The sequence below is a fragment of the Zea mays genome, chromosome 1 (genome assembly GCF_902167145.1).
Source record: "Zea mays cultivar B73 chromosome 1, Zm-B73-REFERENCE-NAM-5.0, whole genome shotgun sequence".
NCBI classification, from domain to species: Eukaryota; Viridiplantae; Streptophyta; class Magnoliopsida; order Poales; family Poaceae; genus Zea; species Zea mays.
The window spans coordinates 247,721,153-247,746,735 of NC_050096.1; the positions used below are offsets into that span (position 1 = coordinate 247,721,153).

General features: G+C 46.4%; 1 protein-coding gene across 5 annotated transcripts in view; it reads left to right on the forward strand.

Moving 5' to 3' along the window:
- The first annotated feature begins 633 nt into the window (after window positions 1-633).
- The window catches only part of LOC103643580 (phospholipid-transporting ATPase 3), a 29,946-nt gene continuing 4,996 nt past the window's right edge, over window positions 634-25,583 (forward strand). Inside the window, exons 1-19 of one of the 5 annotated variants that reach the window (XM_008666748.4) lie at window positions 634-1,176; window positions 2,159-2,224; window positions 3,409-3,470; window positions 3,568-3,649; window positions 3,738-3,848; window positions 3,991-4,068; window positions 4,198-4,294; window positions 4,419-4,525; window positions 7,195-7,260; window positions 7,360-7,481; window positions 11,899-11,983; window positions 12,059-12,136; window positions 12,217-12,333; window positions 12,983-13,138; window positions 13,227-13,331; window positions 13,469-13,611; window positions 15,768-15,869; window positions 15,954-16,017; window positions 16,097-16,309. In XM_008666748.4, coding sequence (XP_008664970.1) covers window positions 952-1,176; window positions 2,159-2,224; window positions 3,409-3,470; window positions 3,568-3,649; window positions 3,738-3,848; window positions 3,991-4,068; window positions 4,198-4,294; window positions 4,419-4,525; window positions 7,195-7,260; window positions 7,360-7,481; window positions 11,899-11,983; window positions 12,059-12,136; window positions 12,217-12,333; window positions 12,983-13,138; window positions 13,227-13,331; window positions 13,469-13,611; window positions 15,768-15,869; window positions 15,954-16,017; window positions 16,097-16,309 — 2,079 coding nt within the window. In that variant the 5' untranslated portion in view covers window positions 634-951. Of the gene's footprint in view, window positions 1,177-2,158; window positions 2,225-3,408; window positions 3,471-3,567; window positions 3,650-3,737; window positions 3,849-3,985; window positions 4,069-4,197; window positions 4,295-4,418; window positions 4,526-7,194; window positions 7,261-7,359; window positions 7,482-11,898; window positions 11,984-12,058; window positions 12,137-12,216; window positions 12,334-12,982; window positions 13,139-13,226; window positions 13,332-13,468; window positions 13,612-15,767; window positions 15,870-15,953; window positions 16,018-16,096; window positions 16,310-25,583 lie in introns of all 5 variants that reach the window. The other 4 variants (XM_035964289.1, XM_008666749.3, XM_020546792.3 and 1 more) reach the window with 4 other exon arrangements.

The window sequence follows — 25,583 nt, forward strand, 5'->3', positions numbered from 1 at the left end:
TGTCTTTTGGCTTAGATAAAGTATAATATATGATGTTCGTTTTTATATAATCATTGTGCACTAAATTTTTGTCGAATATTATGTATACCATTGATTATTAACCGAGTTCAATGATGTGTAATACCGAATGTGCATAATGGAAATATTCTGAGAACCAAATTCTTGATAGAATTATTGAAATAAAAGGACAATGAATCCAAAGACAACATTCTAGAAGAATACAAGAAATTGTTAGACACATCAAAGTTTAGTTGTTGTTTAGATATACAATAGATGTGATTTTATTTGTAATGATATTCAATTTTTTTCTTAAACTTATTATCATTAATGCATAATCACTTCATTTTAATTTGCCGCTTAACAAGATTTCGGAGCTTATGATAAGAAACAAATATCAATTTTTTTGCATCTGCGTTGTCCTAATCAGTTTTGCCATGATTATCAATGTGTATTTATTTTATTGACTTTTAAATTTGTTGTATGGTTAGCATAAACACCTTAGGTTTTATTCGGTTATTCTCAATACACATGAATTAGATGAGATTAAAAAAAATTAAGAAGTTTAACTTATTTGAGATTAAAACTCATTCAATCTTTTAAAAAAATCATCCAATTCCTCACCTTCTCTGGGACGTTTCCTCCAACGTCTCCCCTCCCGGCGAAGGAAGGAAACGAGGCACGCCCTGACGCCCACGCGAAAGAAAGTTGACGCCCACGCCCCACGCGCCCAGGAACACCACCGGTGACGCGTGATCAGACTCGAGAACCAATCCCCCCCGACTCCCTAGCCGCCGCGCTAAAATCTACACAAAGCCTCGCAAATCTGGCCTGATCTCGCGCCCCCGATCTCGCGCTCGTTCGCAGCCCACCGGGAGGTCCTCCAGCCTCCCGCCAGATCTCAGCGTCGTTCGTTCGCTTTTAGATTTGGTGGGGTAAGGGAGGGGAGGCGGGATGAGCGCGCGGATAAAGGAGATGGTGCGTGTGGCCACGGCGCGGCTGGGCGGTGAGCAGGTGGGGGCTGGCGGGGTTTCCTCCTCGGGTATCGCGCGTCGGGAGTCCACGGCGCGGCTCGGCGGCGGGGGTACAAGCCTCCGGAGGCAGCCGCAGCCGATGGCGCCCTCCGTGCGCACCGTCTGCTGCAACGACCGCGAGGCCAACGCCCCTGTCGGGTACAAGGTACGCGCTTGCACCCCACCCCCTCCCCCGATTCTTTGACATTCGGTCTGGTCGGCCCGCCGGTTGGATCTCGGCGATGTCTTGTATCGTGTGGTTGCGTTCGAGCTTGGTGGTCTGGCGCGATAAGCTAGCTGGTCTGTCCTTCGCTTTGAGTGTTTAGGATCTCGCTTCACGAGGATTGTGTTGCCATCCAGCCGCGATTGCCCTGAGTTGATTGGAGCTTTGCCTGCAGCTTATACAGTTGGTTTTGGGAGATGTAATGGCAGATGCTTGATATGCTATTGCGGCATAAGTGGTACCCTGCTATATTGCCAGGGAGCAGTGAAGTTTAGACCTCCACAGTATTTCCTGAAGGCTTTTCATGCTTTAATTGTATCTTTGCGGATCATACTATGATCTGGTAACTGTAGTTTAATGTCAGTGGAACACAAACACATGAAAGTTGTTCTGAAACTTGTTTGATCTCACCCCTTTGCCATTGCAGTTTGTATTTGAATGGGTCCTATTGGTACTAACAGTATTTCCCCCTTCTCTTGCTATGCAAATCTTGTAGCTGTAGTATATTTAAGTGTATTTGCAAGAACTTTGGTGCATCACACTAATGACAGCCCCCCTTCTATTTTTGGTTTGTACCAGTTATTGATTATAGAGTTATTTGATGCTGATAGTCGAAACATCAAACTTTGTTATTTGATGCTATGCACTTAGATTTGTACTATGTCCAGTTAGTAGTTACACAGTAAAAACAATGTATCTAGAAAAGTTTAAACATCTTATAATTTGGAATGGAGGTAGTAGTTTGTTTGACAATGATGACTGATCTGTTTCTTTTTATTTTATTTTATGATATGATGCAATCTCCAAGAAAGCTGTCAATTCTGCAGAGTAAATCGGCAGGATATTACTTTTCCTTTTCACTGTTGCCATCTAATATTAGTTCCACGTCTAACATTCTTTTTCATGCTTTGTTCGTATGTCTCAGGGAAATTCTGTGTCGACTACAAAGTACAGCATCCTGACTTTCCTACCTAAAGGATTATTTGAGCAGGTATTAATACATTATTTTTTATTGTCACACATGTTATCAATCAAGCAATTTATTTAGATTCAGTATCTTTTATAGCATTTTATTTTGTAGCATTTTCTCTTCATTTTTAATGGAAAAGCTTTATTTGTGTCTGTCAAATTTCATATGTTCAATCGATTAAATTTGCTTTGCTCCCCTTTTCTGTTCCCCAAATACTATTTTGTTTTGACAAGAAATGTGGACTTATACTTAACTGAATGAAATACCTATGTTCATTTTTCTTTTGTGCAAACTGATCTCCTAGAATTGTTCTTTTTTCTGATTGCTTTATCTCTTAATTGGCTTAATAATGGATTGATGATATGTCTTCAGGGTCTTCAAATGTGACAGTGTATTTAAAATGTGATTCTGTTGTCTTTGCATATTGTGCACTGTCAAATTGTACTATCTTGGTTTATGTTAGTGCACATTGTGCTTTCAGTAGTTTAAGCTGCATTTTTTGCGACTTCTCATATATGGTAGCTTCCTTTTTTCCCACACTGGCAAAACTGAATTTCATTGCGATAGTAACAAAATTAGAGTTTAGTACGTAAAATTCAGAATGAAACACAAAACTAAATGGCCCACCCTGATACTGCTCACCTAGGGAACAGCCATCACGGTGTTACAGCCTACCCAAGAGCAGAATATTCCACGCCAATAAGACAAAAATGCAAACGAGGGCTCCAATTAGATGGCTCTCGGCCTTAACAGCACACAGGCTGAACTAACTGACGTCTCCTAGGCTTGACCAGCATACGGCACGATCTGTCTTTACTCTTGCGCCTGAGTCTTCATATCTTGCTGATGGAAGAGAAGAGCAATCATCTTGATGGTCTCTGCATCCTGAAGAACCTGCTTCTCCAGCTCCGACTTATGTAGCTCTGACCAATAAGTAAAAATGAGCACATCACACAGATAATCTCAATAGGAGATTTAATCCTCTTTTTGTCAAAGCAGACTGCGTTCCTAGTTCTCCAAATGGCCCAACATACAGCAGCGAGGCCCATAGCATAGTCTGGGTTACCATCTTGTGTTATTATTCATGTTCCCCATTAATCACTCACTAATGCAACAGAAATTAGAATGCTTTATCATCACCAAATAATGTAACAGTATTTGACCAGAAGAACCTTTTGTAATTCATTTGTCTTTTGTTTTGACAGTTCAGGCGGGTTGCAAATCTTTACTTTCTCATGATCTCTATCTTGTCTACTACACCTATCAGGTCTCTCTCTCTCATGTGCATCTTCCTACTTTAGAGTCAACTTGTTATTCATTGCTTTTTGTCAGCCTTAATTTTAACTTTGCACTTGTGCTTGCAGTCCAGTTCATCCTGTCACTAATGTCGTTCCTCTAAGTCTTGTGCTTCTGGTGTCTCTCATCAAGGAAGCTTTTGAGGATTGGGTTAGTATTGCTATTCACAATTTTGTTCTGTCATGCTTAAGTTAAGAGACCTGATGCCGCTCCTTTTCCTTTTCTGCTCTTTGTACAGAAGCGTTTCCAGAATGATATGTCAATTAACAATGCACATGTCGATGTATTGCAAGGTCAATGTTGGGAAAGTACTCCATGGAAACGACTGCAGGTTGGAGATATTGTGAGGGTAATGTCTTAAGTGCCTATTTAGTATCTTGTGAGTTGATCAACATATTCTATACTGAAAGTAATTGTCCTGATCTGTTTGTTGTGTAATGTTGAGATTTAATGGCATAAAAAATAATAGTGATGACACTTCTTTAGAGCAGATCAAGCAAGATGGTTATTTCCCTGCTGACTTGCTCTTCCTATCAAGTACAAACCCTGATGGTATCTGCTACATAGAGGTCCATATTATTTTATACTTTTTATTCATTTATTGGCTCATTTTGAAACTGAAGCAAATCTTTATTTGGCTCATTTATACATGGAGGTTTATATTCATTTATTTATTTCGAATAAAAATATAATTGCAGACAGCAAATCTTGATGGGGAAACAAATCTGAAAATAAGGAAGGCTTTGGAGAAAACTTGGGACTATGTAATTCCTGAAAAGGCTTCTGAGTTCAAAGGTTTGTTGCCTTCTATTTTCTGATTAAGGAAGCTGTGTCTTTTTTTGCTTAACTTCACATTAGTTTGCCCTGTTTTTTTGTGTCTTGGAATTCTTCATATTTAACTTAGATAAACGATCTACAGGTGAAGTGCAGTGTGAACAGCCAAACAATTCCCTTTATACTTTTACTGGCAATCTTATCATGGACAAGCAAACTATACCCCTCTCACCGAACCAGTTACTCCTAAGGGTACGGTTTTTTCCAATCTTTTTCTTTCTTTCTATGATTAGCCTTCTTGTTTTTTGCTTGTCTCTAGACAAGCAACATATTTGGAGTTCCTAAGATTGGCCGCATGTCAGTGTCTGCTCTATACCTTTCATGAAACTCTTCTAAAAATGATCTGTAGAACTGGAATAGCTATTGTACAAGAACTTTTGTAGATTATCCTTGCCTCACTTTTAACAATCTTCTACCTTTTCCCTAGTTCTATAGATGCCCAAGTGGGTGGCATGGCACAACCTGGTCTGTCCCCACTTAGGCATGGCATGGCAAGCCATGACTAGCCATGTTGTGCTGTGCCAGCACACAAGCTTCGCTGGTGGCACAGGCATGGCACATCAGCGGCTTAGTCGTGCTGAGTACCGTGCTGGCCTGACGAGGCCACCGAACTTCCGAACACAAATCTATCAGAAATTCAGAGACCAGAGATTAACAACGACAACAACATCTTTACATCCAATCATCCATACGAACACAAAGGGGGTGTTTGTTTGAGATTATAATCTGCCCAGATGATTTTTTTTTCTCGAACACGCAGGAGAGCTGCGCGTCAATGTATTAAGAAGAAAAGGGGAAAAGACCCCGAACAGACAGTACAACACACACACACACACACACCGAACCCCACCTAGCCAGAAACAACATCTGGAGCAGGGGCAGGGACAGAGCGTTTGTCAGCTGACAGACACCCCAACACTAAAACAGAAAAACTAAACCACCCGACTTTGAGCTAGGAGGTAAGAAAAACCCTTAGCCCCAGCCAAAGACCACAAGAAAACTTCCTCCCGGGCCAGCCGAACGGCCACCACCAAGTTTGGATGGGAACCATTGAAGACAACACCATTTCTATGCTTCCACAACATCCAAGCGTCTAAAGCGACCAAGGAGTCAAAGCCCTTCTTACTCAGCCCACCCAGCCGAGCACTATTGAAACACCACCAGTGATCAAAATCATCTATATCCTGTCCTAGAAGGAAGTCCTGCAAACCAAAAGGCCTGAGCAACTCAAACCAGAAATAACGCGCAAAGGAGCAGCCCACCAGCAGATGGCACTAAGGGGGTGTTTGTTTGGGATTATAATCTGCCCAGATGATATAATCCAACATATTTTGAACTAGCACTTAGTCCAAAATATGTTGGATTATATAATCTGGGCAGATTATAATCCCAAATAAACACCCCCTAAGTCATGTCGTGCTTAATTGAGCCATTCCCCGTGTTGCTTGTTAGATCTGCACCCTCTTGGCGTTTTACCTAGTTTTGCTTGAATGATGAATAGTTGATGGTGGTAAACTCTGTTTTCAAGTCGTCCGACTAATCGCGATTAATCGCGATTAGTCGGGCTGGTCGCCTGTAAGTGTCCGATTAGCCGGACGACGCGATCAGACGTTCTGGTCGTCCAGATCGTCGATTAAGCGTCCAGATCGTCCGATTAGGCGTCTGATTAGTTGATTTCTGGTCGTCCAATGGCGGCTAGGGTTTACTATTGGGCTTCATCCTTTTTTGGCCCATCTACAGTAAGCAATATAAACCGCTTGCCTCCCCTGCCGAAACCCTAGCGCTGCCGTAACCCAAACCCTGCCTGCGCCCCTGCCCATTGTCTGCCCTCTACCGCCGTCATTTGTCCAGTGCATTCACCGGCGGCTGCTCCAATACACCGGCGCCGGCTCTCCAGGACTCCACCAGCGTTGTCTCCAGACCAGCACCGGTGAGCAATGACGAAGAGGACTTGATGACTGGTGCTGGTCCCTTCCTTCTCCCCCTTTTCTATCTTATTATCAGTATGTCTACACTCTGCGGTCAGTTGTTCTTGACTTCTTGGTTCTTACCATCACAGCACCAGTGCATTCTGCAGTCTCTAGTTACAATTTCAGACTCAGTTCAGAGTTTCAGACTTATATAGCGCCTAGCCTATTGGCTATTGCAGTATTGCTTGTTATATATAGCTATATACATATATATGTCCAGAAATTGTATAGGACGATTATGAGACGACCTGAGGTCGACCAGGACCGATTAGGCGTCCTAATCGTCGCCCTAATCGCGATTAGGCGCCTGGTCGGTCCTCCGGGACGACCAGCTGGTCGCTCGACTTGAAATCAGTGGTGGTAAAGGTAATTGTAAGTTGCATGATAAAAGACCTATACCATGCTTTATGTTGAAAAATATATACTACACTAAAAATCAATAATAAAAGCTATATCTCTTAAAATTGAAAATAGTTTGTAACCATATTTTGTGGGGATGGTAAAGCGTCTCTAGTCTTTGTTATAGGTTGCTTAGGTTTACTTTATTTTCCGTGATAAGAGACAGTAATTATACCTGATATTTAGTGCCTTTGGCTAAGACTCCAGTGAAACTTGAGTTCATCTATGAACCCATGACAAGCTATTTGCATTTGGATATTTCAAGTCTAGGATAGATTTGTGGTTAGAGTCATGTTCTCCTTTCAAGTTACCGTTGTCTTGCAGTACAACATTTGAAATGTTTTTTTGTTTTTCTTTTTATCGTTTGCTTCATCAGATTGATTTGTGCCTTGTGTGGTTGTCCCCTCGACCTACTCTTCTCATGCACCAGAGAACTTCAAATTCGCTCTGTGCTTGAGACAACATTGACTTATCATTGTCTTCTTGCCATAGGGATGCAGTCTTCGTAATACAGAATACATTGTTGGCGTTGTCATATTCACTGGGCACGAGACAAAAGTATGGGAATCTTTATATTCCCAATCTATTCGATGTGGAGATTTCAACTTTTGATTCTCTTCAACTTTCAAAATTTATTCATGTAGAAAATTGTTGCAGGTTATGATGAATTCCATGAATGTTCCCTCAAAAAGAAGTACATTGGAAAAAAAGCTAGACAAGCTTATCCTTGCTCTTTTTGCAACCCTCTTTACAATGTGTGTTATTGGCGCCATTGGAAGGTCAGTTCTCTTACAATTTATGTCTTTATTTAACGTACCTACTTTATATGTGAAAACAAATGTCCGCTTCATTATGAATGTCAATGTCATCTATTGCCCTACTTAGAAGAATAGAATTAGTGAGACAAACACTCTACGTGGGTAAACAATGTTGTGCTATACCTATTTACTCTAACATCCCTCGTAGTTACAATGGGAGCACCACATATGTTGAGACTGGAGAAGAAGCTGACAAGCTAGCATCGTCCCTCATTAATAACAGTCGATGCATCACGTATGCTATGGCTGGAGAAGAAGCGAACGAGTCTTCATGCAAGGCAATAGCCCTTTTTGTCAATGTTGAAGTAGTCGAGCTTGAGGGTGTAGGTGTCGTGGTCGAGTATACCATGTTGAAGATACCCGTGGTCAACATAGTGTCTGTGTCGTGGTTGCGAATATTGTTGGAATGTTGGAACCTGACAAGTGGGCCCAAGCACTCGGGAGTAGGTGAAACGAGTAGCACGACAAAAGGGATGACACGGAGCTTGAAAAGCGTCTAGTGAAGCATGTCCCATTTGGGGACGAGATGTGGGTATTTATAGGGTAACCAAGGTTTCGGGAACTAAAGTACACTTATGCCCTTGGTTACTTGCTACATTATCCGAATATACTATACACAGGGGTAATTACAGAACAGTAACGTCCCTGGTCTAATTGTATAGAGCTCAGAGCTAGCCGTTAGGTTGACAGGTGGGCCGCGCTTGGCTGATAGGGGGGCACCGGCCGCTGGGGGTCCATCGTGCCTCACCCTCGAGCTTTGGATCCCTAAGGACTTCACGTCAAGGTCCTGGATGCATTCCCGTTATCCCACGTACGACACCGAAGTGGAGTGCTTGCCCTTCGGCCTTGCCACGTCTTCCCCCTGGCTAGGACCCATCGCCTACATGTCCGAGCCGAGGCAAGGTGTGGGTAGGGGGCCTTCGACCCTTGATGGTCCATCTTTGATTAGGAGGAGCCGAGCCCTCGTTCGTCGAGGGCGACCAAGCTTGTGGGGAGCTATTGCCTAGCGAAGGGGGCTCTTGTCTTTCCGCTGTGGGCTGTGGCTTCCTCCCCTCGAGCTTATCTGCATAGCAAAGGTGCTTTGCAATCAGATGGGAAGTTAGTAGGAAATGTGATCGAGGTCAGGGTTTGGCTTCACCCAATAGATACCATGCTGGAGATAGCTGTGGTCAATGTAGTCAAGGTAGTTGATGTTGAGGTGGCTGTATATGAAGCTGCTGACACAAAGAGGTGCCATGATGATGACAAAGATGTGTCGGGGTAGTCGTCATGAAAGGGGATGATGCTGAGGTCGATGTAGTTAGGGCTATCGAGGACGTAGACAAATGCAGTGACACAATCAAGAGAGGGTTGATGTAGTCAAGCTGCGAGGGACGAATCATGCGACATGGTTGCCAGGCTTGGGAATGCATTGTGGATGAAGCACACACTAGTGTTGCCAATATTTGACGTACGAGGTAGAGGGCCCCAACCATGCATCAGCGTTTGAGGGAACATTAGAGGTCTTGGCGATGGTTGCTGTGCGCTGAACGATGGGGTAGAAGGTGCTGATGCAACTCACGGATGTCGAAGTAGACAAAGTAGTTGGGGAAGAGACGATGACATTAAAGACGTGGTTGTGCTGGACGAATAAGAAGCCATACGAAGTCGGACGTGTCTAACCGAAAGATTAGTCCAAACGGATGTGTCTGCCCAATGGCAGCAGTTCGGACGCAAGGTATGGTGGTGATGGTAGCACTCGATGTTCGTGATGGAGGACTCAAATAGCTTGACAAAGATTGGGTATTGATACGTGCTGCGTAAGGGGCACAACATGGTTGTCGTTGCAAATGAGACAACGATGTAGATGTAGCGACAAATGCCATGTGGATAGAGGCATGCCTGTGAGGGCATGTCTTCGTCGATGATGACTATAGGCAGTGGTGCTGTGGCCTGAGATAGTGATACAATAATATCCCTATTGCTCAGAGAGATCCACGTAGTACTTGATGGTAGACGTCATGGGAGCCGGGTGGACCATGCTCAACATGTTGATCGAACCAAGTATGCGTGACAGCCATGGTTCTTAAGGCGGTAAGGCGAGATAAGGCGTTGGACCACCGCCTGGATGCTTAGGCGAGCAAGGCGACACCTTATTAATCTGAGAACCAGCAAACCATCAACATGGAGGAGGAAGAAAAGCAAAAAAAGAAGGAAAAAGGAGAAGGGAAGGGGTAGGAGGCCCAATCCATTAGCTAGCCCATATAATCATTTCCCTGGTTGCCATAGGTTGCCTCTCTCCTCCACAGTTCAGCCGTCGGTTGCCTTCTCCTCCACGGTTCAGCCGCTGCCGTCCCTTATTGAGGCACCGTAGCCCATGATTCGTTGCCGCCGCTTGCGTCGATTCGACCGTTGCCGCCCCCGATTTGACTGTTGCCGCCGCCGATTCGGCCGCCGTCGCCTAGGTTCGGCCGCCGCCGCCCTAATTCGACGCCACCCCTTCTCCTTCCCCTCTTCCCTTTGCACTCTTGCTGATTCTTACCTAGGCGGTGTGGACACCTTGGATCTTTTGGGCGCCTAGACGCTTAGGCGACGCCTTTGAAACATTGATGACAACGTGATGCAAGACTATGGTTGAAGAAGTCGGAGACTCGGAGGAGGCTTCTTGATGACAAACCAACGATTGGGACATGCAGATAAGATGATCGAGAAGTGACGTGGTAAGGCGTCTCCTCAGTAGCACATGCCTGTCCAGACCACACATCCAAAGAGGTAGATGTCGGTATAGTTGATGTCAGTGTTGGAGTAGATATGTGCGGGGTTGATGAATGTTGGGCGACTCAACCCCGATAGATTGGGCAAATGATATAAGCAACAACAGGTGAGAACCAATGTTAATGGAGGGCGACAGGGTAGGTCATCAAGAGGTGTCTTTTGGTTACACATGCAACATGGCCCACATGTGGGCTCACCATGCGGATTAGACAAATCTCGTCGACGCGGGAGGGAGCGGTAGTGTAGACTGTAGAGACGACATGGATCGGCGGTGGGGCAGGTTGGCGACTGTGGAGGACGCCGAAGCGCATGGTTGGGGCGTGACCTGGCTCGGCCGCCAACATGACAGCACAAGGACAGTTCACAACTAAGCGTGGCCGCACCACGATAGCACGGGGACGAGGCGTGGTCTGACAACGGAGAAGGCCGCCGAAGGATAGGAGGTAGACGATCTGCTGCTATGATCCACGCTAGAACGAAGATGAGGGCGCAAATCAATAGGATCTAGCACCCAAACAGTGGCACTGCCCCTGATGGAGATTGATCTCTCTCCGAGGGCTTGCAATGCAGAAGTTGCCGACGGCTAGGTTAAACCTAGACTCATGATACAATGTGGCAGAATATAGTTGGTGGGATAATCGTTGTATTGCATTGGGCCTCATATGCTGATTATATAGAGCACGCAGGACTAACACCCTATATGGGTAGACAATGTGGTACAATTCCTATTTACTCTTAACATAGTCAAACTATTTTAATTTTAAAAAAAACTACTATGATTAGATTTATCACAACATTTTTTTTCACATTTTTAAGATCTTAAGCTTTTAAAAAATATTACAGTAAATTGGCGACCAAGGCAGATGGAGATTTGGGGGGGGGGGGGGGGTATAATCACAAGACGACTGGGTCAACACTTGAAAGTAGTGTAGGCATCTCATTGGAACGTTGAATCCCGGAACAGATCTGGTTTTGACCCCAAGATATCCAGATTGATGATGCCGGGACAAAAAGAAATATAAGGGAGAATAATAAAAGAAAAGAAAATAGATGGGCTGTCAATTTTTGGCCCATCCAGATGCCTCCAGCTTGACCTGCTGTACTCTCTACAAACTCATCTAGGCACGTTATGCGCAAGCAACTGCTGTTTCTTTGCCCTTTGGTTTCTCTCACATGTACACTGCCTCTGCCACCAGAAGCAAGCACTACTGCATTCAAACCTTTGTTGCAGCGCCTACTCTGTTGCCCCAGAAGCAGCCCAGTTTTGTCATAAAATATACCTTGGGCCAGCTATGCTGCAAGTTCCCTCCTTCCTCCCTTCAGCTCTTCTCTCATGTGGGAGTCTGGTTTGGAGCTTGTGACCCTACAGCAACGGTACAGCGTCCCAGTCCGATGCTGACTCTCAAATTGGGATGATGACCCAGGGTTGCGGAATGTGGCATCATCCCTGTTGGGGGAGACAACATAGGCTAGACCTTAACTTTAGATTCCTTTGTAGGATCAAAATGAAATTATTTTATCTAATAAAAGCATTATGCAGTTATAGTTGTCCTTACATAGAATTTGCTCTTGGTGATTAAAGCTATATCTGTACTAATAGACCTATATTTCCTTTTTACAACAGTGGCATATTTATTAATGAAAAATACTTTTATCTTGGATTGCGTGGGCATGTGGAGGATCAGTTCAATCCTAAAAACAGATTTGTGGTATATACTGTTTTGGACAATTTTAGTTGTATCTAAATTCATACATGTAGCTCTAAAACACTATCACTTGCACAGGTGACCATTTTAACCATGTTTACTCTGATAACTCTATACTCAACGATCATCCCCATTTCCCTTTACGTGTCCATTGAGGTATTTTGTTCAACTTGTTTATTTAGGATGACCTAACCTATGTTCGGGCTATTAGAGCTTATGTTTCCTTTGGCTGCCAGATGATCAAATTCATACAGTGCACACAATTCATTAATAACGATCTTCATATGTACCATGCTGAGAGTAACACCCCTGCTTTGGCACGGACTTCTAATCTTAATGAGGAGCTTGGACAGGTAATTTCTTCCTCTTGCCCCTTATCCTGTTTTCAATTTGAAGAAAACTCCTATTTGGTCACTCAACTAGGAGTGTGGGACTATCTATTCAATGCTAAAGGGTTGAGTTTGTATTGGTGTAGATTACATCTTTGTAGCGTCACTCTTTCCACAAGTTAGATAATTTGCACCATTTTGTGGAGAAGTGAGTTTTATTTTTATTTTTTGGGGGTTGGTTGGTTGTTGCCCTCTAAGCATAAATATGGAAGGGAACGTATCTGGTGCTCAAAGGGGTACGGTGTTCATGTACACATTTGAAATCTGGTGCATCCATCTTGCATTCAACGACACCAGCTAATTTTACGAAGAACCCCTCCCACCAGGGGAGGAAGGTGGAAGGGGTTCTTCATAAAATTGGTGCTGCTGTTAGATGCAAAATGGATGTTCCAGATTTAAAATGTGCACGTGAGCACTGTACCCCTTTGAGCACCAGATATGTTGCCAATATGGAAATGCCTTTTGGCTTTTCTGTCCATATTGTGGGGATAATCAATATAATCTGTATTAACTGAATGCTTGAGATCTTGTCAGATTTTGAAGATTACAGATATAAACGTTTTGTACATTTCGCCTTACTTTAGATTTAACTCATCATCAACATTATTGTTAGGTTGAATATATATTTTCTGACAAAACTGGCACACTTACAAGAAATCTGATGGAATTCTTTAAATGCTCAATTGGTGGAGAAATGTATGGAACTGGCATCACAGAGATTGAGAAAGGAGGAGCAGAACGGGCTGGAATTAGAATCGATGATGATGAGGTGTGGTGTTTGTTGTTGAAGTCGATAAATTGTACCATTACGTCTGCAAATATAGCAATCTTTACATTTCTTTTTTTTACTTTCATAGGGCAAAAGATCTGCTAACGCGGTCCATGAAAAAGGATTCAATTTTGATGACGCTAGAATCATGCGCGGTGCATGGAGAAACGAACCTAATCCTGAGGCTTGCAAGGTAGGTGTTTGGAGATTTTTTAAATAAGTTTGGGTCTTCAGCATGAAAAGATATTTTTATTCGTCTCTTGTTACGATGATGTAAAATTCTAGTTTGTTCTGAAAATCAATCTTTTGATTTTCTGATTTTATTTTTAGGAATTCTTTAGATGCCTTGCAATCTGTCATACAGTTCTTCCAGAGGGTGAGGAGACTCCGGAAAAGATAAGTTACCAGGCTGCCTCACCTGATGAGGCTGCACTTGTGTCTGCTGCTAAAAATTTTGGTTTCTTCTTTTATAGGTAATTATTTTCTTGAAAATAGTCTTAGGCCCCGTTTGTTTCATTTCATTTTGAGGAATTGGAATCTTACTAATGTAATAGGCTATTTTTTTTAAAATGTGACATTCCACCACTTTCCAAAGTTATCATATAAGCCTATCTCAAATTCATGGGGTGAGAGATGGAAATTAATTCTATAGATTTACATGCTATTTTTCCGATGTACAACTTATATCACACTCTTCTACTTACTTCGCTATAAGCCTATAACATAAATGTAGTATATAACTATCTCTCTCATATGATTTAGGATAATATACAAATGTATTACATATATAAATATATGAACTTAATTAGTTTTGTCTAAATTATAATTATTAAAATGGAATTCAATTCCAACGAAACAAACGGGGCCTTAGATTCCCCAGGCATTTCCATTCTTCTATGTAATATCCAAACACTCAACATTTTCTGAAAAAAACCCGTCTTAAATGCACTGCACATGAAAATACCCACATTTTGCTGATATGGCTATCTAATTGGCAAGATTGTCTTCACATCAGCACTAATGTGAACAAGCATTTAGTCCCAAACAAGTTGGGGTCTGCGCAAGTATCATGTATATGAGCCTGTGGAGAGTACTACCAAACTGGACTGGTGCAGCCATTGTTGGGGTACGCAATAAGAGAAACTGAACAGCCACTGGTCAGGGGCATCAAAGAACAGAACAGAAAGCTTCAGAATCACCTTCTCCAGTTCTCCTTTGTGCTGGCTCTCACCCCCAATTCTGATATCAGATCTGATTCTACTGCCTGTTCTCTTTTTTTCTCACCTGATGATTCTTGTAATCAAGATGGGTCTAAGCTGTCTCTTATTTTTCGTCTTCTACCTTAAATGAAATGACACACAGCTCTCGTGCGTAGTTCGAGGAAAAAAACAGGAGAGATACATATCTTTGTATTGAAGAAAGGAAAAAGAGGGGAAAGAATCCCATAGAAGACAACCCTCTTAGCCCAGCTAGGACATAAGAGAAACTTGCAGACATTACACCCCCAAAACCACATGTGCCCTGAACACGACCAAAGATTAACTCCTGGAGCTTTATGACTCCAGCCAAACACCACAGTGGCACAGCCTCATCTCTTCTTTGAAGGAGTGCTAGGCTGTCTGTAGGAAGGGAGAAACTCCATCAATAACACAATGGTTCCTGTAGTTCCACAGTATCCAAGTGCCAAATAGATAGTTCTGTTACATCCTTTTCTTTTGGCCTTTCCAATCTTTTTACTTGCTTTTCTCACTAGTCTGCAAAGCACTTGTCATGGCGAGTGAGGCACTGACACAGTATGCTCCAGCTCTAGAAGAAGGCTAAACAGATTGAGACAGAACTGACGAGCAAAGACAATTTGTGAGGATGTGCTGCACTGTCTCCTCTTGGTCACATAATAACAAGCCATAGAAAGACCTTGCATCGGAAGGCGCCCATGATTGCCTTGCTGTGAAGTAAACAAGTGGGACCAGTAAGTGAAGGGAAGCCTTGCTGTAAAGTGAACCAAGTCTGCCATAATATCAGGTTTAATTACTGAGCAGCAACCCTTGTAAAATCTGCCAGTATACCTGTCAGGATAAGGAGCTCAATCAAATGGTAAACTGCATATAGTCGCCCATACCCCGTCTTCACTCTATGGTGCATCTAAAACTGACAGGTCCTATCCTTCTGAATGAAAATACTGAAGGTTCAAAGTTGTATTCCTAGGCAAGTGTGCATGATGGCTAGAGATAAGACCCAACAATAGCCTCATGAACTAAAAAATGGTACTACCTCTGTCCCAAATTAAAATTCGTTTTAGAAAATTACTGGATTCATACAACACTTGATGTATGTGTTTTACTGGATTCATTCAACATCATCTATTTGAATATAGACATAAAAACCAATAGCTAAAACGAATACTATTTTAGGAGGGAGTATGTCGTAGTAGCATCAGAAATTTTGAGTAAGATACTTGACTTGTACCAGTGCCCCATTGTGAACATTTCCAATAGCTAGGTCTATATCCTTCAGGTTTATGTTTCTACTGGAGTTGTTTATTTATTTCTGTAGTTGCAAAAAGAATAACCAATTTTCAGATATTAGTGAATTGTACTGTTTTGAGGCTCACATTGTGCTTGTTTTGTAGGCGTACACCCACAACTGTTATGGTTCGTGAGTCACATGTTGAAAGGATGGGGAGTATACAAGATGTTCCATATGAAATTCTGAATGTTCTAGAATTCAACAGGTGAGTTTATTTGGTGTCTTTGTAAGTGTAAATTTAATGAGATGAAATCATCGTTTTGTTCTTTATATTTTACTGTACTAACAGTACAAGAAAGCGACAATCGGTGGTTTGCCGGTTCACAAATGGAAGACTAGTTCTCTATTGCAAGGTAATACAAGGAAGACGACCTTGGTTTGACTTCTGTTTTGTTCGTTGCACTAACCTGACATAATCTTTTGTGTAAATAGGGTGCTGATAATGTTGTATATGAACGATTGGCTGATGGAAATCATGATATGAAAAAGATCAGTAGAGAGCATCTAGAGCAATTTGGTTCTGCTGGCTTACGTACACTTTGTCTTGCCTATCGGGATCTTAGTAGGGAGCAATACGAAAGCTGGAACGAGAAGTTTGTACAAGCAAAGTCATCTTTACGAGATCGTGATAAGAAGCTTGATGAGGTTAATGAGTTACCATCTTTTGGTTATATGACAATTGACATGAACTCTGACAGTGTATTCTGTATTTGCTTGAAAATGTGGTCCTTTCTGTTAGAACTTATGCTACTGGATCTATAATATGTGTAGTACCACTTCACTTGCTTGGATGATTTCTTATTTAAGCGTGTGCACCTTTTTTTTTTTAACAAAAAGCACAGGAGAACTGTGCCCCATTATATTATAGCAGAAGGAAAAAGGGCCAAAAAGGACCTCGGATACAAGACGCTCCTTACGGAGGCCAGAAACATGCATACACAAAACAGTCCATAGGGACACTAAAAACAACTCTCTGAAGATCTGCCCTAATAAATAGAGAGTGGTGCAGCCAGATAGGTTAAACCCTTGGCACCAGCAAGTTACCATTTCTCCCTCTCCTCATGTGCAAACTGCAGAAGTGTGAGATTAGGTGGTACACCATCAAACACCACTCTATTTCGATGCTTCCAGATCAAGTGATCAACCACGCTCCTAAAGAAAGGAGAGAATCCAGACCTTTCTTCCTCAAACCAGAAACCTGAGCTGAAGCTCCCTCCCACCAAACCATAAAATGGGTATCACCTTGCTGAGGGGCTAGACTGTGCAGGCCAAACTTTCTTAAGATGTTGTACCAGAAGACTCTAGAGAAAACACAGGACACCAGCAGGTGATTGATTGTTTCAGATTCTTGGTCACAGAGAGGGCATCTGGCTGGGTGATTCATGCCTCTTTTAGCAAGTCGGTCTGCAGTCCAGCATTTGTTCTGAGCTACTAGCCACAGGAAGAACCGACACTTAGAAGGAGCCCAAGATCTCCATATCTGTTTATGGTGAACAAAGGCACATGAACCATAGAAGAGACCATTGTATGCAGTTCTTGCTGAGTAAAGACCATCACGAGCAATATAAAAAATGTGTCTATCCTCAGTATCAGGTTGCAGCACCAAATCAGATAGAGCATCCCAGAGATGCAGCTAATCAATCAGGGCTCCCACAGTCAGAGCTCCCTTAATATCACCAATCCACCTTCTATTTAACAGAGCTTCTTGCACAGTTCTTCTGTTGGTTATTCTTTTTGGTACTATACTAAACAACCTAGGTGCAAAATCTGAAACCCTTCTTCCATTGATCCATTTATCAACCCAGAATAAGATATTAGCTCCATTTCCAATCACAGTGGTCAGAACAGTTGAAAAGAAGGATCTGGCTTTACTTGGGACCTGAATTGGGAGGTCAGCCCATGGCCGGATAGAGTTAGTTTTCTTCAACCATAGCCATCTCATTCAAAGAGCCCAGCAAAGCTCTGGGAAACTAGAGATTCCCAAGACTCCCAGTTGCTTAGGCCTGCATACTTTTCTCTATGCAACCAAACAGTATCCTCGTTTTGCTTCCTTTCTTCCTCTCCATAATAAGTCTTTTCTAATTTTGTCAATTGCATCTGTGGCCCATTTGGGGAAATCAATTGCCATTGCTGTATATACTGACATACCAGTGAGAACATGCTGAACTAAAACTCTTCTGCCTTGCCTGCTCATCAGATCAGCCTTTCAGTTTGGGAGTTTATCAGCAATCCTTTCCACTATGGGCAAGAACTGTTGCTTGCTTAACTTATGCAAGGGGAGAGGGAGGCCCAAATATTTGCAAGGAAAGGAAGCAATTTCACAAGGCAAACTGTTTTGGACCTCTAGGATGGTCTGCTGAGAGCATCTGATAGGGTAAATATTGGACTTCTGTGCGTTGTTGTGAAGGCCAGAGACATCCCCAAAGAGCTTAAGGATGTCAAGAGTAGTGGAAATGTCTTCCTAAGTAGGGTGCAGAAATAAGGGCACATCATCAGCGTAAATTGAAATCCTGTGAATCTTCTTTCTTCCAGATAATTTCTGCAGCAACCCAGCTTCCTTAGCCTTGGAAAAGAGGAAACCAAGAACATCCATGACTAGAATGAAAAGCATTGATGATAATGGATCTCCTTGCCTAAGTCCTCTTCTTTCTATGTTGGATCTTGTCCGCTGGACATCCATTGAGAAGAACTTGTGTGGAGGGAGGAACCAAGTAACCCACAAATAATCTCTCTCCACTCCTGTCCAAATCCCATTTGCTGCATTACTTCAATCATAAAGGGCCAGGACACAGAGTCAAAAGCTTTTGTAATGTCTAACTTGAAAAGAAGTTTGGCCAAATTCTGTTGGTGTAGGAATCTTGATGTCTGTTGGACAAGCGTAAAATTGCCTTGAATAAATCTTACTTTTATGAGTGCACTCTGAGTTGGAGAGACCATGTTATTTAATCTTCTAGATAACCTGTTGTCAAGGATCTTGGTGACTAATTTAGCAAAGCTGTGCACCGGACTAGTTGGTCTGAAATCTTTCACCCGATCAGCCCCCCCATCTTGGGATCATAGTAATATATGCAGAGTTGAGTGTGGGAAACCCTAACCTTGGAATAGGGTGGGGTGATGTATTAATAGACTAGGAGTGTTGGGCCAGGCCCATTACAGAGGGGCGAGAGGGTAATTACATAGGGAGAGCCCCAAACCATAATAACCCTAATTGGTATTCTAACACCCCCCCAGTCGCAACTCTATCCTGTATAGATGTTGAGACTGGATCGAAAGTCTAGGAATACACTCGTTGGTAACCCTTTGGTGAAGATGTTGGCGAACTACAGCGTGGTGGGGATGCTGAGAACCCGAACGTCACCTACAGCGACACGCTCGTGGACGAATTGCATGTCGATCTCCACATGCTTCGTGCGCTAATGCTGCACGGGATTGGTAGAGAGGTAGACGGCGCTGACGTTGTCGCAGTAGACGAGGGTGGTGCGCTGAAGGGCTGTGGAGCTCGTGGAGGAGCTGGCGCATCCAAGAGGCCTCCGCCACATCGTTGGCCACAACGCGGTACTTGGCCTCTGCGCTGGAGCAGGAGATGACGGGCTGCCGCTTGGCGGCCCAGGAGACGAGGTTGGCACCGAGGAACACGACATAGCCGGAGGTGGACCGGCGCGTGTCGGGGCAGCCGACCCAGTCAGTGTCGGTGTAGACCACAAACTCCGACGTCGAGGATGGTCGGAGGAGGCCGTAGTCGAGGGAGCTGCGGAGGTAACGCAGGATCCGCTTGAGAGCGATGAGATGGGGCTCCCGTGGGGTGTGCATATGGAGGCACACTTACTGGACGATGTAAGCGATGTCGGGCCGAGAGGTGAGGTACAAGAGCACGCCTGTCAAGCTCCAGTAAGACGTTGCGTCGGCGACCAGGGGCCCGTCGTCCTCAGAGAGCTTCACCTGAGTGTCGACAGGCGTGGAGCAGGGCTTGCAGTCGGACATGCCAGCCCGCTCCAGTATGTCGATGGTGTACTGGCGCTGGTGCTGGAAGAGACCCTGGGGCCTGCGTTCACCGGTGATGCCGAGGAAGTGATGGAGAGGCTCACATTCTTGACGTGGAGCTGACGGTGGCGAACGTGACGATGGGGCTGAAGGTCTCATCACAGTCCATTCCGGGGCGCTGAGTGAAACCCCGAAGGACCCAGCGGCCTTGTAGCGGTCAAGTGAGTCATCTGAAGCCAGCTTGTGGAGAAAGAGTCACTTGTCGGTGACCACATTGGTGTCCGGAGGATGTGGCACCAGGTCCCATGTGTGGTTGGCCAGCAGGGTCGCGTACTCCTCCATGGCCCGACGCCAGTGAGGGTCAGCAAGGGCGGTGCGAATGGAGGAGGGGGACGGGGAGGCGTCCGGTGTAGTAGTGGTCGTACCAGCGGCCAGAATCAGCTTGTCAACGGGCCGAAGGATGCCTGCGGACTGCGGTGCGTCGAGTCACCTTTGGGTGGATGTGCCCGGGGTCGCGGTGAATGGCGACCGGGTGGTACACTGACGGCTCAGAGTGAGGCGTCGGGATGGTGGGGGCCGCAGGCGTGTTCGGCTCGCGGCGATGATAGACGACAGCAGGGTCGGCGAATCGGACCATGCTCATCGAGGGGCCCAGTCTATGGGCGCCGAGGGAGGAGTGCTCCCGCGGCGGTGGTAGACGAGGGCGAGGTCAGTGAAACGAGTCCCACTCGTCGAAGGGGCCGGAGTCACCGGGGCCGCACGTGGCGCGGGCGGGGTCGACGGGGTAGCGCGTGAGGGCGGTGAAGCCGCACGAGGCGCGGGCAACGGTGCGAGGCGAGGTGCCTGGGAGGGATGGGTACTCGGATCAAACTCAAGGAGGGAGTCGAGATCAGTGGGTGGGGAGGAGCCAGCAAGGGGAAACACATCTTCGTCGAAGACGACGTGGCGAGAGAGGATGATGCGATGGGAGGTGAGGTCAAGGCAAGGCTTCTGCCCAGTAGCTGGTAGGGAGAGACGCCTGGAAGAGAAGGCAACGAATCATGTTGGTGGTGGTGCGAATCATGCGCTCGGCCTGGTCGTTCTGGGCAGAGGTGTAGGGGAACGAGAGACGCAGCTGAACGCCATTGGTGAGAAAGAACGACCAGGAGGCGTGGTTATCGAACTCGCGGCCATTGTCGCATTGCAGTGCACGGACCAGGCGACGAAACTGGGTGGAGTCCTAGGCGAAAAAGTGTGTGAGGGTGGTAAAAGTGTCGGACTCCAATCAAAGAGGAGAAGTCCAGAGAAAATGGGAAAAATCATTCAAAATCACCAAATAGTATTTATATCCAGAGAGACTGAGTACAGGGGAGGTCTAGAAATCACAATGAACCAGGTCAAAAGCATGCTCAGCCCGAGAAGAAGAGGTAGTAAAAGGGAGACGAGTATGTCGGCCTAGCTGACAAGCATGACAGAGGCCCTGAAAATGTCCCCTACTACAAGAAGAATCTAAACTACTGGAAAGCTTGGTCATGACGTCAGGTCCTGGGTGGCCAAGACGACGATGTCAAGTGGTGGAGGTGGTGGTGGAGACAAGGACGGGAGGTGGAGGCGCTACGATGGAAGAGGGCCGGAGTGTGTAGAGGGGCCCGACGCTGTCACAGCGGGCGAGCGGGGTCCTGGTGGTTAGATCCTTCACAGAAAAACCAGAGGGGTCAAACTCAATGGAACAAGAATTGTCGGTGGTGAACCGACGGACAAAAAGGAGATTGTGGGTGATGTGTGGGGCTACGAGAACGTCGTTGAGATAGAACGGTCCAAGGAGCACTGAGGCACCTACTGAGGTGACTAGCAGAGTGAAACCGTTTCCAACGACGATCGAGGTGGGGTGTGTGGATCGAGGTGAGTGTGAGCGAGATAGCATGCCTGTGGTGGGGGTGGTGTGGTAGGAGGCCCCAGAGTCGATGACCTAGTCAGAAGATGGAGCCAACGCCATGGTGCTATATGTGACGACGAGAGAGGCTTAGTCCTAGTCTCCAGTGAACGTGGACCAGTGTGTCGTGGCAGGAGTCCCCGTAGGCGGGGGCTGAGGTGGAGCTGGCGTCGTTGTGGGCACGCTGTAAGGAGGCATGCTGTAGGGGGGCATAGTCAGGAGAGCTGGTGCCGTCACCGGAGGACGAGAGGCGCTGGGGGCTTGACCAAGCCACATGGAGATGGTTCCGGTCCAGGGGTTGTAGAAGGACGGCCAGCCCTAGCCGCCACCCCTGCCGGTGGAACCTCCACGCGTGGAGCTGCCACCCTCGCGTCCGCCTTTGCGGGGCGACGACCGCCGTCGGCGGTGGAAGCCGGACGAGGGGCCGTGGCAGGGGGCCGAGCGGGGGCCCCGGTCGATGGAGTGCGGGGGGGCTGTCCCCTGGAAGACGCCTGAGCACCAGTGGTGACGCTGTAGAGTGCCGGGGCCGGAGCGGGAGCCTCGATCGTCATGGTGAGCTCCTCGAGGAGAAGCTCATTCCGCACGACATGGAAGGTGGAAAAAGGTGCGGTCCTCTTGATCAGAGCCTTCAGGTGGCCGTAGCGGGGGCTGAAGCCACGCGGGAGGTTCAACACCAAGGTACGGTCCGCCACCGGCTCGCTGAGATCGTGGAGGAAGTCCGCCAGGTCCATCTGGCGGCAGTACTCCCCAACGGAGAGGTCCCCCTGAGAGAACTGGTGGAACTGGGCGTCGAGGTGAAGGGCCCGAGCGTCCCGGTTCTCGAGGAACTGTTCCTCAAGAGCGAACCACACTTGGTGGCCCATGTTCGCCTGGTCGCCGATGATGTCCTGGAGCTCGACGGTGATGGTGTCGTGGAGCCACGAGAGCACCACGGTGTCCATTAGGGACCAGGCCGGGGACGGCGGGGCGACGATGTCGTCGAGGACGTGGTTAGCGAGAGCATAGCGTCGCAGGGTGAGGACCTGCCCCCGCCAACGAGCGTAGTGGGAGGACGCCGGGTCCAGCACGATGGACACGCGGGAGCGGATGTTGTGGAGTCCGACATCCTATGCGTGGAGGGCGGTGATGTGGTCGGCGTCGAGTCCAGAGGCGAGGGGGACCTCGAGAGTGGGCGGAGGGGCCTCACGGACGACCGGAGGATGCCCGAGGATGAGGTGCTGCGCGGTCAGGGCGACGCCCATGGCCCGCTCTTGCTCCAGAGCGAGGGACGCAGCGCGCTCTTGCTCCTGCGAGGCAGCCGCAGCGACCTGGATCGTGGCGATGACTGCGACCAACGCGGGATCGGCGGCGGGGGTCATCGGCGCGGGAGTGGTGAGGGTGAAGCCCGGTGGGGGTCGACGAGAGCGCAACTGCGTGGGGGAGATGGCTCCGGGAAGAGGTCCGAGGTCGTCGATGTAGGGGGCATCATCGTCGGCGATCGTGCTGGTGCGTGGGGGCGCGACAGTCGCACTAGGAGGGAGCCAGCTGAGCAGCACAGCTTGCGAAGCAGTGCCGACGGCCGGCCGAGCGGGTTTGCTGTCGCGGCGGTGCTGGCGGATGCCAGAGGGGCGGACATGGCCACGCCGACCGAAGCAGCGTCGGCGGGGGCCGCGGCAATGGCGACAAGGACAGACGACATTGGGTGACGGCGGCCGGCGGAGTGGAGGGCGCGAGACCGGCAACGACGTCAGATCCGACAGCAGACTGCGCAGCCGCTGCAGCTGGGCGTCGCAGTGGATGGGAAGGGGCACCAGCGGCTGGGGCCGGCGGTGAGGGGGAGAGGGGCGCGGCGGGCCGGGCGCGGCCGAGCTTGGGAGAGCGGGGCCGAGTCGATGGCGGTCGACGCGCGGGGAGGGAGTTGGGGAGGGGAAGGAGCGGCGGCGGTCGGACTAGGGAGGCTGGCGGCGGCGGCTGGGGGGAGGTGGTGGGTGGGAACAAATCCTAGCTCTATACCATGTGGGAAACCCTAACCCTAGAATAGGGTGGGGTGATGTATTAATAGTTTAGGAGTGTTGGGCCAGGCCCATTACAGAGGGGGCGAGAGGGTAATTACATAGGGAGAGCCCCAAACCGTAATAACCCTAATAGGTATTCTAACATTTGAGTTTGCCCAAGTTTACAAAGTTTCTATTCCATACTGCTGACACTGCATTTAGCACCCCCCTTTGATTGTGTTCCAATAGTCTTTATAAAACCTCCCAGTGAAACCATCAGGCCCTAGGGCCTTATCAGAAGGAAGGTTTCTGATGGTATCCCATACTTCCTGATCTGAACAAGGGGAATCCAAATCCGAGAGGTCATGATATGGTAGTCCAAGAGCCTCTAGATCAATAGTTCTCTCTGTGAATTCAGACTGTCCAATGAGGTTGTTGTAGAATTGGTCCACCAGAGCTGTTTTTTCAGGATGGTTAATACAGATATTTTCTCTATCTCAGCCTGGTCACCAAATTTTTCTTTTTTCGGTATCTGGCATGCATATGAAAAAATTTAGTGTCCGCATCCCCTTCCTTTAGCCATGAGATTCTTGATCTTAACCTTGTCATTGTTCTTCTAAAGGAGGCTAACATCAAGGACTGCTTCTTGAGTTTATTCCTTAGCCATAATTCAGCAGGTGTAAGAGCCCTATGATCCTGGGCAATCTCAAATTTATGCAATAGCTTCTTTGCCAAAGAAAGCTAGGAAGCCACATGCCCGACCTGCCTGTCACTCCAACTCTGTAATCTTGTAGCTGTCTCCTTAATTTTCCTATCCAAGGTCAGAAAAGGACAACTGGAAGGCTCAACAGCGTTCCATGCAGCCTGACAACTTCCTGAAAACCTTCCATCCTGGTCCAAAAGGATTCAAAGTGGAACCTCTTCTTGCCAAGAGTATTGTCCTTAACACCTAAAAGCAGAGGCAGTGATCTGAATCCTGAGAAGATTTAGGGCCCGTTTGGCAAAGCTCCAGCTCCTGCTTCTTTAGCTATAGATCCTGATCCTCGTGAGGAGCTGATCCTCCTGATTCTCCTAGAAAATCAGAATTATTTTAAAACTGTTTGGCAAGTAAACTGATTCTTGTCTTCTGAGAGTTGGTGGTCTGTGGCGATTGTCTGTTTTACTCTTTGCAGTTTAACTTTATTACAAACCAATAAGTAAGATGCATATACGGGAAAAAAAATGAAACAATAACATATAAAATATTCTCATCAAAGTAGTGCATAAAATGGTCTCAAATGTTTAATCCATAAATTGGCTCGTTATGTTTTTGTCCAATGGCAATTGCAGGTAATTTCGATTAAACTTTAAGGGGAGGTCCATATTTGGTTGGTTGAGGAGCTGTTTTAAGGGAGGGTGGAGCATGTTTTTTTAGATCCCACCTTTCTTCACAAAAATGACTCCCGATCTTTCGGCTCCACATGAGAATCAGTTTAAAAAAATACTCGTTTGGCACGGCTCCTCCAGATCCTCGCTTAGAATCAGGAGCTGGAGCTGTGCCAAACGGGCCCTTACTTTGCAGGAGCACATGTGGGAAGTAGGATTCCCAATCAGCTGTACAAAAGACCCTGTCAAGCTTTACAAGCATTGGGTTATTCTGCTGGTTTGACTAGGTGAACTTTCAGCCATGTAAAGGAATTTCACGAAGGGCAAGGTCATTTATCGCTGTCCTAAAACGACACATCATTGCCCTGTTGAGGTTGTTGTTTTTGTCAGAAGTTTTATAGATCAGATTAAAATCTCCTGCTACCACCCAAGAACCAGTACATGCTCTCCTGACCTCCCTTAGTTCCTGGAGGAAAAGAATTTTGTCAGCATGTCCCTGAGGCCCATTTACACATGTTAACCACCAGGGCTGTCCATCCTCTCTGCAAAATTGGACAGAGACACGATGGCTGTCAATTCTCTGTATACTACCTCATGCATTGTTGGAAGGAAGCATGACTCGGTAGCATGACACATCTCGAGCTCTAGACATTGTTATTAATTTTTCCCTAAAAAGTTTATTTGTGAC